Genomic DNA, 16,504 nt, shown 5'->3' with positions numbered 1-16,504 from the left:
CCGTGAGCTTGAGCCCTCAGACGGCACAGCCACAGAACCACAGCCAAGCTCCCCGAAAGACGGCCTGGAGCAGGGGTCCTCCTCCGGGGCTCCAGAGGGACTCGACGTCCCGAAAGAAGAAAACACAGTCCTCCTAGCTGTGGGACTCGGGACTCAGGAGTTTCGGGAGCAGGGAGACATGTTTGCCAGTTGTCGGCGGGTGCCGTCCAAAAGAGGTTTTGCTGGTGTTGTTCGGGATCCCAGTCCCAAGAGGCGCTGCGTTTCCCCCACACAGTCTCCCAAGCACAATTTCCCAACAAATATATTTGTACTAAAAGCCCCCAGTTTGGGTGCGTTGAATGTGTTTCTGAGCACTGCAGTTATTCCAAATGTTTGTATGGATGCTCCAAATGTTTCAATAAAGACAGTTTTTTCTATGAAAAAAAGTCAAAATCAAAGGGCTGCAGGCAACAGCCAAATGAGGCTGCACCTTTCTCGCACGTCAGGAGCGGGCAGCACCGTTCCACCAACAGTGCCGCAGGCCAGTCGCCTGGCTTCACATCTCCATATGTGGCGCGCATGCGCACTCCATCCTTGGGTGGAAAGGACCGTTGCTATGGGTTACCGTTTACAGTTTCGCCGGAGACCACCCCACTTTGTTGGTGTGGTAAACACGGCAGTAATGGCCCAAGCAGCAGAGGTTCTGAGAGAGGAAATAAATACACTGTTGGCAAAAGGAGCTATCCGTGCGGTTCTCGAGTCGGACATGAACAGAGGTTGGTACAGCCGTTATTTTGTTGTTCCGAAAAAAGGAGGCGGGCTTCGTCCAATCCTGGACTTGAGAGTTCTGAACAAATACCTCCGAACATACAAGTTCAAGATGTTAACACTCAAGCAGCTTCTGAGTGCTATCAGCCCAGGCGATTGGTTTGCCACGATCGACCTGACAGACACTTACTTTTACGTAGCGATACACCCGGACCACAGACAGTTTCTGAGATTCGCCTTCGAGGGCAAGGCGTACGAGTACCTCGTACTTCCTTTTGATCTGTCTCTAGCGCCTCGCACCTTTACAAAATGTGTAGAGGCAGCGCTAGCACCTCTCAGAGAAACAGGCGTCCGCATTTTAACTTATCTGGACTACTGGGCTTTAATAGCCAGTTCCAGAGAGCAGGCAACAGTGCAGCCGTCTCGGGTTCTGTCGCACATTCAAGCCCTAGGATTTTCGGTAAACTCTCAGAAAGGTTCGCTGATCCCAAGTCAGCAATTTTCATTTCTCAGTCTGGAAATATGCTCCCTTACAAGCAGGGCACATCTTTCCGACCACAGAGTGGCCGCGTTTCACCGCTGCCTCGCTCAGTTTCAGTTGGGACACAAACTGCGTTTCCAGACCATCTTACAACTGATGGGTATGATGGCATCTATGATTGCAGTAGTACCAATCGGTCTACCGAAGATGCGCCCGTTCCAGCGGTGGACCCGCTCTCATCGGTTGTGTGCATGGCGTCAGCGCAGCAGAAAGCTAACGATAACCACTGCCTGTATGTCGGCTCTCAGCCCTTGGCGGGAACCAGGACTGTTGTGCCGAGGTTCGCCAATAGGGAAAGTAACCTTTCGCAAGGTGGTATCCACGGATGCCTCCCTGAGGAGGTGGGGCGCGTCCAAACCCCCTTTGGACACCAGTACAATCCAAACTCCACATAAACTACTTGGAGCTCTTAGCGGTTCTGCAACATTTCTGCCAGGTTCTGTTAAACCAACATGTTCTGGTCAGGACAGACAACACCACTGTGATTTCATACATAAACAGACAGAGAGGGACTCGTACACTTCCTCTCCTGAAACTATCTCACACCCTCTTACAGTGGTGCAGCATACACTTTCTGTCTATCAGAGCTACTCACGTCCCGGGACGTCTGAATCTGGGTGCAGATTTGCTCTCCAGAGGCGGACCTCGGGTGAGAGAGTGGAGGCTTCACCCTTCCGTGGTGGCACAAATATGGTGTCTCTTTGGGACAGCAGCAGTAGATCTTTTTGCCACCAGAGCCAACACCCACTGTCCTCTGTTCTTTTCCATAACAGATCAGGATGCTCCGCTGGGAGTGGATGCCCTGGCTCATCCATGGCCCAATGTACTCCTGTATGCATTCCCCCCAGTGGAAATGATACTACCTGTACTAGACAGGGTGCGCAAACAGGGTCTGTCCCTAATTTTGGTAGCACCCCGTTGGCCTACAAAGTCATGATATTCCGAGATAATCAGCCTGCTGGTAACAGGGCCGTGGCAACTCCCCGTTTGCCAGGATCTCCTCACTCAGGCAGGGGGGGGGGGGAGATATTTCATCCACACCCAGAGATGTGGAAGCTGCATGCTTACCTGCTGAGAGGTCGAGCTTATTAGCCAAAGGCCTCCCCCCTGATGTGGTGGCAACAATCCAGAATGCAAGAGCATCCTCCACTAGAGGCTTATACGCTTATAAATGGAGAGCTTTTGAGCAGTGGTGTGAGGACAAGCACATTGTTCCATTTCAGTGCTCAATGGTGGAAGTTTTAACGTTTTTGCAGGATCTGCTGGATAAAGGTCTTTCCTTTTCCACAAATAAGGTCTACTTGGCTGCCATTTCTGCCTGCCATATTGGTTTTAATGGAGCCACACCAGGTGCTCATCCTCTGGCTGTACGCTTCTTAAAGGGGGTTCGTAGACTCAGACCTGTGATTAAACCCAGTTTTCCTTCCTGGGATCTCACATTGGTACTAGAAGCTCTTTGTGACCCTCCATTTGAACCCTTGGAGTCAGTAGATGTGAAGTTCCTTTCATATAAGGTTACTCTGCTTCTTGCTCTGACAACTGCAAAGCGGGTTGGAGACCTCCATGCTTTGTCTGTAAATCCTACCTGCATACACTTTTCACCTGATGGTTCCAAGGTCACCTTGCGTCCCAATGCAGCTTATCTTCCTAAGGTTATACCTTTGGACTACAGCTCTATGACTATGGAGCTTTCTAGTTTTTGTCCACCCCCTTTTGCATCTGAGGAACAAAGGAGGTTAACACTTCCTGTGCCCTTTACGTGCACTGCGCATTTACATTGACCGTACTCAGTCTGTGAGGTTGTGTGATCAACTGTTTGTGTGTATTGCTAACCCAGCAAGGGGGAAAGCTCTGTCCAGACAAAGACTCTCCCACTGGATTGTGGAGGCTATTTCTCTAGCTTACAGCAACAGGGGTCTCCCAATGCCACGCGGTGTGAGGGCTCACTCCACCAGGGGCATAGCGACCTCCTGGGCCCTATTTAGAGGGGAGCTCATGAGTGGCTTTAGAAATTGCAGCACTACTTGTCATGTAACTCCAGTTTTATAACGTAAAGTTATGTATATAACTACTGTTCCCTGAAGGAGAGTAACGAAGTACAACACATTGCTGCCCCGCTGCTCAGCTGGGCTCGGTGAATAGCGGCTATCGAACTGAGTAATGATGATGATGGCGGACAGGTATATAGTACAGGTGGGGCCTGTCACCTGTTGTCATCACATCATTTGCCTAGGAGGCGTGATTAGAGGTGGCTTCAGCCAGGACACGCAGGGCGTGATATCCCATACTCATGTGTTGTACTTCGTTACTTTCTTTCAGGGAACAGTAGTTATATACATAACTTTACGTTATAAAACTGGAGTTACATGACAAGTAGTGCTGCAATTTCTAAAGCCTCACAGGACTACAATCTACATCCAGCGCCTCCGCATGCAACCTTATTAGAGAAACACAGAACAACTGCCTCATCTGAAAGCTACAATTATAGAGATCAGGCCTCCACTCTAGCTGGGTGTTTTTATCCAATTGTAAAGCAAAGCTGTGAATAACCTGTATGAAGTCAGTACATCAGCCATTAACTCTGTTAAAGGTGTAAGGAGGTGGTGGTGTTCAAATCTCACCATTGTTCTAGATTCCGGAGCGAAACCTGTGTAAATGCCCCTAAAATGAAGAACAACCAGTGTAGCTTTCATGCAAAAGAGTTGCATTGTCCTCATAATGGAAGTTCAGTTCAATACGTTAGTTTGCATTCCAGCATTATCTGAAATAAGGTGGGGGATGCCAGTCTGAAAACATGTCAAATTATAATGGGAGTGCTCAGCTTCATTGATTTATTGCCAAAAAGTCTCCACGCAGCGTAGGATGATAACACATTAGGACACTCATTTTTCTGTGAAGCTGAGCTCAACTTACTGCTACTAATGACCAGGAGGCATGCAAAATAACTGAATTACCAAAACAACATAACAGTAGACTTTTTCTAAAAAGAGGACAAGGAAAAGTGGTGCACAGGTTGCTTCAGATTAACAAATCATGAAGAACATGCACTAAAACATAAGAAAAAGGGGAAAAGGTGAGAGACGAATGAAAAAAGATAAGATAATCATACAAGCCAAGAAAATGGAAAAAATGCCAAAGCGTACCAAAATTAGCCAAGGTAAGCTAAGCCAAGCTAGCAGAAAATATAATTCAACATGATCACTAACGCTGAATTGCTGCAGTTCTCCATATAAAACTTAGTTAACTTATTGTTGTTTTATTATTATAATTCATATTTTACAGTCACGTTTAGAGCACAATGCGCCAACTTTCACTGCAGTGTTCAGTGCTGTGCAGAAACTGTGTATGTTCATGTGTGATGTAAGAAGCTTGCAGTCCCATTTGCTTTTTTAAGCTCTTCAGTTCCTTAAAGCTGCAGTATGTAACTTGTATCAAACATTTTGTTTTTGTTACATTTTTCACCAAAACTGTCACTCTGTCCTGACAATATAATATGAGATCGATTATCATTGAAAAAAAAGAAATCTCCTCTGGCTCCTCCCAGTGGTCCAACTGTCACCTGCAGAAATACACCGTTCCCGGTCAGAAACAACCAATCAGAGCCATAAAGAATGTCTTAGCAGTGACAATCATACTTGTATGCGCTGCTCACACCACTCCCCTCACGCTCAAAATTGCTGGTGTGCTGCAGCTGTGCTAATTCCTCTGTGCTAATGTCTGTGCTAATGATTTCAGGACCAAGTTTGTAGTCAAAGTATGGGCAGGCCATTTTCAATGTAAAGCATATCATTGATGTTTTGCCCCCATCAGTAAATGTGCCATAGCTGTTTATCCGCCGTCATCGGTGACCCTGCTCACTAGCCTACGCGTTCATAGCAGGCACAACTGTGGGGAAGGAGCTGTTGAGGGAGCAGATAGCAAGGGGGGGTGGGGGTGTTTCCACAGTTTTCTCAGAGCTCCCTACTGCAGCTTTAAACTACATAAGAAACTTGGTTACCCTCCTGTAGCATGATAGATCCGAGATCCCAGACATCTACGAGATACCAGGACACAAACACATGCCAACTATTGGTATTATTTATCAGTTATGAATCTAACATTTTTGGGCAGGGGGCTGGACTCCAGATGCAAATTTAGATGTTTTATGTGGGTTGTCATCATCTTTCAAAGCAGCCATGGTGAAATGTCTGGTTGCTGCGTGCACAGATTTAGTAGAAAAGAAAAAATTGTGTGTTTCTTTTTGTGCCTTGAATATTAACAACCTGTTGTGCCTCTACTGTTAGAATACAAAGGAGTGCCTTGATTATGCAACAAAGACAAATGAAGAAGAATGGAAGTTTATTTGAGGAAGCATAAAACAGTGACTTCTTACATAACCTGTGATCTTGTTTGTTTACATGGAAAAGAGCAGAGTTTAGGTAAGAGGTGGTTCAGATCTTTGATGGCAGAGGTTTTCAAAGCGTGAGGGTCTTCTGAGGGAAGCTCAGTGAATGGAAGTTGGGAAATATTGCATTAGTTATGAAAAGAAAGAATCCAGCATATGCGGTGCGGCTGATAAGCTCAGGTAGATTTGTTCTGTAGGAATTTGATTGTTGGCAGAGTCAGAAACTAATAAATATCATAAAACTGGTCCAGTTTTGTAGTTAAGCCTACATGCACCAAACAGTAATGTGTACAAAAAAAATACAAAAAAATTTAGTGGAAATGATACACAAATAAAAATCATAAAAGTGCGGCTTGCATTTGTACCTGGTCCCTTTTACCTCTACATGTGTAACCAACAGGCTTCATAGGTCAGTGTGTTTTAGGAAGTTTTCAAGAGAACATCCGTATTGATGCAGTAGACCTGCATGATATTGGAAAATCTTGTGGCGGCGATAATACTGATAAATATTACAATGACAATATCAGTTGCAATATATGCCTATTTTCTCTCTTCTCCTCTTCCTCATCTGTGCTTCCAACACTTCGTAACCTTTGGCATTCTGGGCAATATCATTTGTGTCCGGTGTAAGCATCTGCTGCAGCGACACGAACACTTGTAATATATTAGCCAGCAATTATCGCACTCTTTCGTCCTTTGTGATATAATTATTGCACACATTGACATTGGGATGATGATATAGTCATGATATATTGTGCAGCCCTAACAAGCAGCGTCATAAAGGGAGAATGTTTTGGAGCTTAAACCAGCAGGAACAGGTTTTATATTAAAATCATCTGATAACAAAACGTTTGGGATAAGTGGGCCAAAAGACTGGTAACTCTGGAGGAGCTGCAGAGATCCACAGCTCAGATGGAAAAATGTGATAACAGGACAACTGACAGGAAACACAGCCAGTGTTAAAAGAAAACCATAAGTACTCCCGTTTGCAATGAACCAAATATTTGTCATAGCAAACGTGAAAATAAGTGCCCCTGTCGCACAAGGCCAAAATTTAACTTGTTTGTCTACATGCAAAATGCATGTGTTGGAAAATAAATGTGGAACAACTAACATACAGCCAGAGCTAAGATAGAGATAAAATCTCATTCACGGGTTAGAATGGTCCAGCTAAATAATTTGTCAACAGGATAATTATTAATGCACTCCTCGAATATGGTCTTTATCAAAGAGTCACAAGAAAAAAGCCATAAGAAGTTCCTTTTCCAGTTAGTCACAGGCCATATAGAGGACAGAGCAAACACATGGAAGAAGGTGCTCTGGTCAAACGAGAACACAATTTAACTTTTGTGTGTGTTAATGAAAAAACAAAACGGTGCTCATCACTTCGAACACACCATCTCCACTATGAGAAATGGTATTGACATCATTCTGTTATGAGGATGCTTTTCTTTAGCAAGGACAGGGAAGGTGGCTAGAGTTGATGGAACGATGTATGAAGGTCAATCAGGGGCAATCCTGAAAGAAAACCTGTTGGAGGCTGCACAAGCTTGTAAAAGTTTAAATTCACCTCTTAACAATCATCAACATTAACTTTCAGTAGTAGAATTCCCTTCAAATTACACAGAGCCTAAAAACAGCTTGAAGTGATTCTGGACATGATGCTGTCCCTACCTGCGTCAGGGGCTTTGATGAGGTCCATGATGACAGAGTCTGCTCCTTTGGTATAAACAGTGATTTGATCAGTGAGTGGGTGTCTCACCACCACCGACATGCGCTTCCTGGTGGAGTCAAAGCCCAGCGTGTGCAGCAGCTCAAAGGTCAGCTTCCCCAAATGAGGCAGTTCCACCGTCACCTGGTCAGGGAGGCGTCCAACCAGGGAGCACTTGTAAGCCCTGGCAGCATAGACCAATGCAGCCTCATCGGGCGACTCTGCCTCGTAGCGCAGCTCTCCTTCCTCGGGGCTACCAGAGGCCTTCCCATCATAGCAGGGTGCAAGGGGGCTGAAAGCCTGCTCCAAGGTGCTGGAAAGCTGCTCCTCATTTAGTTTGGTCAGTGTGCTCTCTGCCGAGGGAGAGGAAAGCAAGCTGGAGCATCCCTTGTTGGAAGAGCGGTTCAGACTGGAAGAGCTGCTGCTGTTAGAGCCTGAGGTGAGGCGGCTGGGGGTGAAGCGTTTAATGAAGTCTTCGATGGTCTTAACTGGAGACTTCAGTTCAAACCTTGTTCGGACCTTGAAGACACAAATAAAATCAAATAAAAACACATGCAACAGCGATCTATGGTCTCCCTCATACACTGGGTAGCAGAAGTTTTCATACTCTTTGAACTTTGCTTTATCACAATACAACCACAAACAGTAACAGTTCAGTTAAAGCAAGGTTTGGTAATAAATGGTAAATGGACTGAACTTATATAGCACCTTTCCAGTCATACTGACCACTCAAAGCACTTTACACTAGAGCCACATTTATACACTGATACGCAGATCGGTAGGCAATTTGAGGTCAAGTGCCTTGCCCAGGGGCACATCGACATGTGGCAGGAGGAAGCTGGAATCAAACCTACAACCCTCAGATTGCAAGACGACCACTCTTCTCAATGAGCCACAGTCACCTCCCAATAAAACGCTACAGGAGATCCTTGCTGCCCACAGCAATCAGCATCTACAAGGCTCTTTGAAGAAACCTACATAATGAGCTACAACATTTAATTTCCCTTATTAATACAGTATTTTTGAATTTAACTAAAACAATATCCCAAGCTTTGAACATCTAATTAAATTAAATTGCTTAATTGCAAGGAGAGCATTAATCCATTCATCTGACCATTGTCTAAATATGCTCATCTTTGGAGGGTTGTAGGGAAAAGCATTAAACAATGAAGAAAATTTGTTATGTGGAGCTGCTGATTAAATCAATCAGAATCAGATTTATTGCCAAGTGTGTGCACACAAACAAGGAATTTGACTGGTACACTTTGCTCTCAGTAAAGACTTGTTATATATTTTTTCTATATAAATGGAAATAAAAAATATATTTTAAATGTATGTGCATATATACACAAGTGACTTTACAAGACAGGATAATGTTTAATCGGTCCAACAATGAACTTTTAGCCCACATGCACAGCACTATGTGGTGGAAAAATAAAATATCACATCACGGTGTACCCTCCTAGGGTAAATCATGGTGGCAGCTGCATCATGCTGTGGGGATCCTTTTCCTCAGCAGGGACAGGGAATGTGGTCGGAGTTAATGGGAAGTTGGATGGAGTTAAACACAGGACAATCCTGGATAAAACCCAGCTAGAGGATAGGACGAAGACTCTAAACATACAGCTAGAGCTACAATAGAATAGTTTAGATCCAAACATGTTTATGTGTTAGAATGGCAAAGACTTTGACTGGGCCAATCTATCATTTGATGATTTGAATGACCTTTATCACATAAAATCCCGATAAAACAATATATTTGTGGGTGTAACGTGTTAAAGAAAAATGCAAAAGGTTTATTTATGAATACTTTTGCAACGCACTGCCCAAAGAACAGTCCAGCATAGTGTTATCTGAATTTCAAAATATGGAAAAAAAAAAAAATCACTTAATTTCAAGCAGATAGTAATTACATTACGGACATTAAAACTTTATCTCCCTTTCATTCAGTAAGAAGTGGCCACATAATAATTGACATAAAAAGGTATTTATTTTACCACATACCCCATTAGCAGGTTTTTAATTTAAAAAAAATGCAGCCGTCTTAACTTGCCTTTAGCTGCAGCCTTTAAGTGAGGAAAACTATAGGTTCTCAGTGATCTGGTTTCTGACAGCTGGCACATGCCTGCCAGTTGCCACCTTTATATTTTCACACATACATATAGACTTTGCAAGCTACCTTGCAGTCAACCTTAAGCAGTTTCCACCTATGTGACCCAACTATGAGGAGCAGTGAGGAGAGCAAACATTGGGCTACTTTTGGGAAAGACGAAAGTCTAAGAAGAGTAAGGTTTGTTGAAGGAAAACAGGCTGGGCCATCAGGTTGGTACAGTGAGCCTTAAAGTATGTAGCTGCTAGCAAATACTGCCAGGAAAAAGTTGCTGCTCTGTGGAATAACATTACAGGTTCTGTTTCAATGCTTCACCATCTAAATATGAACACCCTGCCACAGAGTCTGTCGGGGGATCAAATAAAACTTTCAGCAAATGGTCTTTGAGAAAGTTAATAGAGTCCCACAGCAATAAATTAAACTATACTGTTCCTAATGATGGAGCTATGATCACTCAAAAGGCCAAATACCATTTTAAATACTTAGAGGGAAAAGCTCTAATTTGGATGAACGGCAACAGAGGGTGTAAGTGGTCATCGGTTGCCGGATCATCAAACAGTCCAAGCTAGTGGAGATTAACAGACACTGATTTACTGGACACATAGACATGACCAAAAGACCCTCCGGTTACTGGAATAGGCAAATACCAGTTTAAGAGAATACCGGCTGGTTGGAAACTCTAAAATCTGATCTTTTACACACCATGCTAAGTACTACCAGGACACGTTAACCACAACACCCTTCAAGTGTGGATGTTGTTACTGTAGGAACAAGACTCAAAGTCATTTTCAGTATTAGTGAGGCATTACAAAAGTAATTCAGAGTTACAAAAGCTGTAAAAATGTATTTAAAAATAAACAGTATTTTGTATGGAGGCATGTCAGTTGTTCAGTCAGACTGCTACATCAGAGAGCTAGAAATCTGTGGGTACTAGTTTTGCTCTTTTGGGTGCTTTTACCATTTAACGCATAAACTGGTGTCTTTACTGCAAGCTAAAGAAAAGCTAAGGCAGTTGCTTAGCCTATACAAGCATACATGCAGTTGTTACTCCTATCCTCAAAAAACCTGGACTGGATCCAAACAATTTCAATAATCTCCGCCCGATTTCTAACCTTCCATTCATTTCCAAAATTCTAGAAAAATCAGTGGCATCTCAACTCCATCTTCATTTAACCAAGAATAGTTTGTACAAACAGTTCCAGTCTGGTTTTCGTTCTGGTCACAGCACAGAATCTGCTCTCCTTAGAATCACCAACACCCTTCTCATGGCAGCAGACACAGGTTTACTGTCTCTTCTCATTCTCCTCGATCTCAGTGCAGCCTTCGACACAATTTCTCATTCAATCCTGCTTCATAGACTTTCTTCCATTGGTATCACACACACCCCTCGCTTGGTTTCAGTCTTATCTTTCTGCCCGTACTCAGCTTGTCCAACTTAAATCATTCAAGTCTCATTTATCCTCCGTGGTCTCTGGTGTGCCCCAGGGCTCTGTCCTGGGACCCCTTCTTTTTATCATCTACCTTCTCCCCCTTGGTAGTACCTTCCGTAAATTTAACATCCACTTTCATTGTTTTGCTGATGACACCCAGCTCTTCTTATCCACTGCACCTGACTTTTTGCTCCCTCCTTCCTCCCTCACGTCCTGCTTAGCAGAAATAAAATCCTGGTTCACATCCAACTTTCAAATTAAACAGTGATAAAACTGAGTTTCTACTCATTGGGACTAAATCAATTCGCTCTAAAGTCAATAACTTTTCTCTCAGTGTTGACAGTTCTGTGGTCTCTCAAACCCCTCAGGTCAAAAGTCTGGGTGTCATTCTGGACAGCACTCTGTCTTTTTATTCTCATATTAATAATATAATATTACCCGGTCTGCATATTTCCACCTTCGTAATATTAACCGACTTCGTCCATCTCTATCCCTGCACTCTGCTTCCATCCTGGTTCACAGTCTGGTCATTTCTCGAATTGATTACTGTAATTTTCTTCTCGTTGGTCTGCCTCTGAGATCAATCCGTAAACTTCAACTGGTTCAAAACTCTGCTGCACGCATCGTTACTAAAACGGCCTCATTTCATCACATTACCCCAGTTCTACAGCAACTTCACTGGCTTCCTGTTTAATTTAGAATTCAATTCAAAATCCTGCTGTACGCATTCAAGGCAATTCATAACCTCGCCCCTCCTTATCCGTCCGATCTTCTACACACCACCACCTATTCACGTTCCCTTCGTTCTTCCTCTTCCATCCAACTCAGTGTGCCCTTTGTCCGTCTCAGTACCATGGGGAAAAGAGCCTTCTGTCACCCTGCTCCCCAACTCTGGAACGCTCTTCCTCCTGACATCCGTAATATTGATTCTCTTCTCTTTTTCAAAACACAATTGAAAACTCATCTGTTCAAGTTAGCCTTCGCACTTTAAAGGTTTTTATTTTGTGGTTTTATGTTTTTATTTTATTCTTTTCCCCAATGTTTTAATTGTGTTTTTAATGTTATAAAGTGTCCTTTGGTGTTTTCAAAGGCGCTGTCAAATAAAATGCATTATTATTATACATATATGCAGGAACCTGTGGGTCTCTGTACCCATACAACTTAAGGGCTGTCTACATCCTGAGCCCCACTTGGGGTAATGGGACAAATGCTTTTGAAGAATACGCAGAGGAGACGGTGCCCATTGAAAGACATCTAACTCACGTTACTCTGAGAACTAGGCATACAAAACGTACTAAGGTAAAACAGTCACTAAATGTAATAGTAGTTTTCAGTTAATAGTAGTTATTGCACGGGATATTACACCTTTTTGCTAGAGCTAACTCTTGAAAATATCTAGTCTGTCTGTATTCCACGTTTGGAAAAACAAAAGTAGGGATGCACCAATATCAATATTTTACCCAATATCGATAACTGATATTAGTTTGCTGTTATAGCAGATAATCGATATTATGTGCAGTATATAATATATATTTCCTTTCCACACTGTGAAAAAGCAACCACACCACTGACATTGCTTCTCTGCCTAAATTAAACCTCCCACAATCCTGCGCTACATCACGCATATCCCGAAAAAATTCTAATTCAGACTTTATTTCTTATTCTATTACAAAAGAGAGAGAAAAAATCTTTATTTTGACCTTTGATTGATCCATATCATAACTTGAGGCTTTGTCCCATTCATAAAAATCGATTTTTTAAAAGTAATAACAGATAGACCAAGCACTCATTAAAAAATAAGAAGAAAAATAATAAAACTGCCTATTTTATCCTCTAGGTCCGTTTGGGATTTGAACTGAACCCAAGGTTCTTGAAGTGTGTTTAGCTAAAATACCCAAAAAAAAAAAAAAAAATCTGTCTTTATTTTGTGAAAGGAAGATATCGCTGTCCACAATGTTTGATTTAAAGCCATCTGCATTTTATCTTGGATTATCCATTACAGACTAATCAAACTATTACAGGTTTTATCTGTGGGGTCATTAAAATAAAAACAAGAAACAAAACAAACAAACAAGCAAAACTGGAAACAGCCATTTAACACTGTGTCGTTTCATGATTTTAGGGGAAAAAAGAATAATAAACCATGATTTAGTCTGGATTAGTATGGAAATTTAAAACAGAACATTTGTAGGAACCCTGATTTATCACCGTGCTTTTTACGGAGCAAACAGCTATTTCAACAAGCTAATATAAGCAGTTTATTAGTCCCACTATTTGCAATTCACAACCATAGTGATCAAGCATGATAGAAAAAATCCAATTACATTTAGTTGTCATGCAGTTTAACTTAATGCACTCAGATTTACCTTAACATAATGTCATCTTGGAAAGTCTTATGCAAGACTCCATCTTTGAACCAGCAATGAAGTCAATAACAACACAGCAAAAGCCCAATAGTCCTGTAAGTACTTGGTTAAACAAGTCTGGTATCAATACAGTCCCAATCAATGCATCATTAATATCAAATACCAGAAATGTAGTAGATAAGATTACTCAAGAGCTCACAATTATTTAAAAACTTTTAGAAAATCAATGAAAAAGATTTTTTATACCCAGGTTAAATTTAAGTAAGCTCCCCCTCCCCACTTTTCTTTTTAATTAGTATAAATCCAGCACTACACACTCCTGCACTGATGAAAATGCCTCTCCTGGCAAAAATCCTTTACCCGGTCCTTCATGTCGAGGTGGTGCTTACAATAACAGAGCGGGTGACTCATTCCACGGTCTCCTGACAGCAGGAGTCACGGCTCTCACAAACACACAAGTATAAATCCTTCAATAGCTGGGTTAGCTACAAGGGCATCACAAGAAAATGTGAACAATTGCATCGGCGCAGAGAACAACAAATCAAAACAGTAAGAACAAGTGGAAACAAAAACTGAAGGAAGAGTGTATCGAAGCAGGTGATTATGTGCAGGTTTCTATTTCTCTTTAAGCGATAACCTTGAAGGACAAACACACGTTCACATTAATAATGTGTCACTTTGTACAGTTTAATCACTCCATCCCCCTGAGGCGGGACATGAGGGGGGGCTACTGCGCGGAGTGTGAGAGGTGGGGAGGATATCACCTCGGAACAGGACAACCACACCCAAGATCACACAGGAGTAAAACAAAACTCGGATACACAGCCGTGTTTAGACCCAGCATGTTGAAGTTTCAGGCAGCAAAGCAGGTAAGGGTATGTGCACACAGACATTTTGCTCAATTTTGGAAGGTTTTAGGGATAATGTGAATAGTTAGAGTAGAAGTTTGGGACGGACGATGGAGGCCTTCTAACCTTTATCAACGTTCAACATAATTTTATGTATTTTCCAGCTATTCATCTTGTTTTTGATCACATTCTGTCCGTGACTACCTAAAAAAAAAGAAACTTCATTAATATACTAGGAATAAAAGCGATTTTCCAAACTACCGCTAATTATTCAATTTTCCAAAATATTCACAATTCTTGAATTGGGGTGTCCATTAAGACATTTTTGAATGACTGGTAAACCTGATGAAAAGTAACTCCTGATGCCTGCTGGTCATCCACTGTCTGCAACCTTATCTGCTACAAGCCGTGCTGCCGCGTTTTAAAAGTCCCAACTTGTAAAACAACATTACAGACTCTGCACATTTATTTTATTTAACCAGTCTGGGATTTCAACTTTCTCGTTACCTTAGCCTATAGTGAAATGGAGATTGTATTGTCTGCTGCAGACATCGGTCTATCTGTGTGATGTGACCTGCTCCGCTCTGTGTTCACATATTTCTGTTCCTGCAATGCTGATCAACTAACTGTAACAGTTTAATACATTAACAGCTAAGATGAAGAAGTTTTTTCCCCAAAACCTCAAATCCCTCTCCTATATCAGCTATTGCCCCTATTTATAACCACATTAGGGTATCATGCTCTTAAAACACATTTCTTTAATATTTTAAAGAAATTACAAATAAGTTACCTCAAATGTTTGCGGTAAGGAGGGTGTAGAATAAGAATAATACATTCTAATGTGAAAATGTTGCCTATGAAAAATCACATTTAAACTAGGGGTGCACCGATTGATCGGCCCCGATTTTGTTAATTTTGGGTGATCGGCCGATACAGATCGTATCTACCTCGGCAAAGGTCTGAAAATCACCCACTGTCCCCTTTTGCTCTGTCATGAGAGAGGGCTGAATGACAGAACCGCCCAAGAGGTCACATCTGCTCGTGCACAGGTCACAACTGTTCACAAGATAAGATTGGAATACTGAAGGTGTGTTGTGACCTTATGACACCTAACAGTGTCTGCTATAAAAAAAATTGGTATCAGCCAAAATCGGAATCGCCAGGCCAGGCTTTTTAAAGATTGGCAATTGAAGACCGGCCAGAAAACTGCAATCGGTGCACCCCTAATTTAAACGCTTCACAAAACCAGACAGAAGACCTGTGAGAACTGATGAGCCTTACCTTATGCCTGGGCTGATTGGGAGAGGACACCACCACGGTGTTACAGATTGTGAGAGCGATAAAGAAATCAATGATGTCACAGAGGTCAGAGGGCAGCTGGGACATGGGCTGGCGGTGAAAGCGCATGAAGTCCAACTGACTGCTGCATTCATTGACTTTATCTAAGAGCTGGGGGTCAGGGGTGATGTCTTTCTCCTATGTAACAGAGAAGGGATCCATTAATAGGGAGCAGAGGGGACAATGATGGATGGTGGCACAGAGAGTTGAACCAACCATAGGGCTGCTGAAGGCTGTGTGCTTAGAGAGGATGCTGGCCCGCTTAGCCTCAGCCCTGCTCCCTGTCCGGCGGTGGGACTTGGTGCTGTGGGAGCGCAACACCACACGTCCGCTTTGATGGCTGGTAACACTGTCCCGTCTGGGCAGGGTGCCACCATGGGACATACATTCTTCCTCCTCAGAATCAATTTCCTGATACATGGCGATTCTTCTAGCTGCATAATGCAAACATACTCCATTAGGAAAGACATTAAAAAGAAAGTGTATCTCCTTTAAGGTGTGTGTGTGTTAGCTGTTTGGTCTCACCATTGGCATCATGGGAGTACTCCACCCCGGCCACTGTGCAGCGTCGGAACACCATCTTGTTTTCCGTCAACGTGCCTGTCTTGTCAGAAAAGATGTACTGCATCTGGCCCAGATCCTCTGTAATATTAAGTGCCCTGCACTGCAGCTGAGAGTCTGTCTCCTCGTCGTAGAGATCCATGTCCTGATGGATGAAGTAAACTTGGCAGATCTTCACAATTTCAATTGACACGAAAAGTGAGATGGGTATCAGCACCTGTGAGAGGAAAGAATGTTACAGAGATGATTTAGAGCTGGTCCTCACCACAATGCACAAGTAATGACACTTTAAATTTTTTAGGCTCCAAGGAAAAGGGTTCAGACTAACAGGTAAAAGGTGGATGTTTGTATTTTGAAGCTTCAATACTGGTGATCTGTTTAAAAATAAAGTCAGAGCTAACACAGAAATAAAAGAAGCTATTTAAAAGGAAACTGGACAGTCTACTGAAGCATATCAGCCATTGATCG

At 42.6% G+C, this 16,504-nt stretch overlaps 1 protein-coding gene across 1 annotated transcript in view; it reads right to left on the bottom strand.

Annotated features, from left to right (window-relative positions):
- The window catches only part of atp10a (ATPase phospholipid transporting 10A), a 61,276-nt gene that overhangs the window by 26,711 nt on the left and 18,061 nt on the right, over positions 1 to 16,504 (bottom strand). The window contains exons 7-10 of the mRNA XM_047375215.1: positions 16,001 to 16,253; positions 15,692 to 15,909; positions 15,419 to 15,613; positions 7,347 to 7,902 (exon numbers count right to left, since the gene is read on the bottom strand). Of these exons, the coding sequence (XP_047231171.1) occupies positions 7,347 to 7,902; positions 15,419 to 15,613; positions 15,692 to 15,909; positions 16,001 to 16,253 (1,222 nt within the window). The remainder of the gene's footprint in view (positions 1 to 7,346; positions 7,903 to 15,418; positions 15,614 to 15,691; positions 15,910 to 16,000; positions 16,254 to 16,504) is intronic.

This window comes from Girardinichthys multiradiatus, chromosome 9 (genome assembly GCF_021462225.1).
Source record: "Girardinichthys multiradiatus isolate DD_20200921_A chromosome 9, DD_fGirMul_XY1, whole genome shotgun sequence".
Lineage (NCBI taxonomy): Eukaryota > Metazoa > Chordata > Actinopteri > Cyprinodontiformes > Goodeidae > Girardinichthys > Girardinichthys multiradiatus.
Note: the sequence above shows the minus strand (reverse complement) of the source record. Positions and strands in the feature narration are given on the sequence as shown.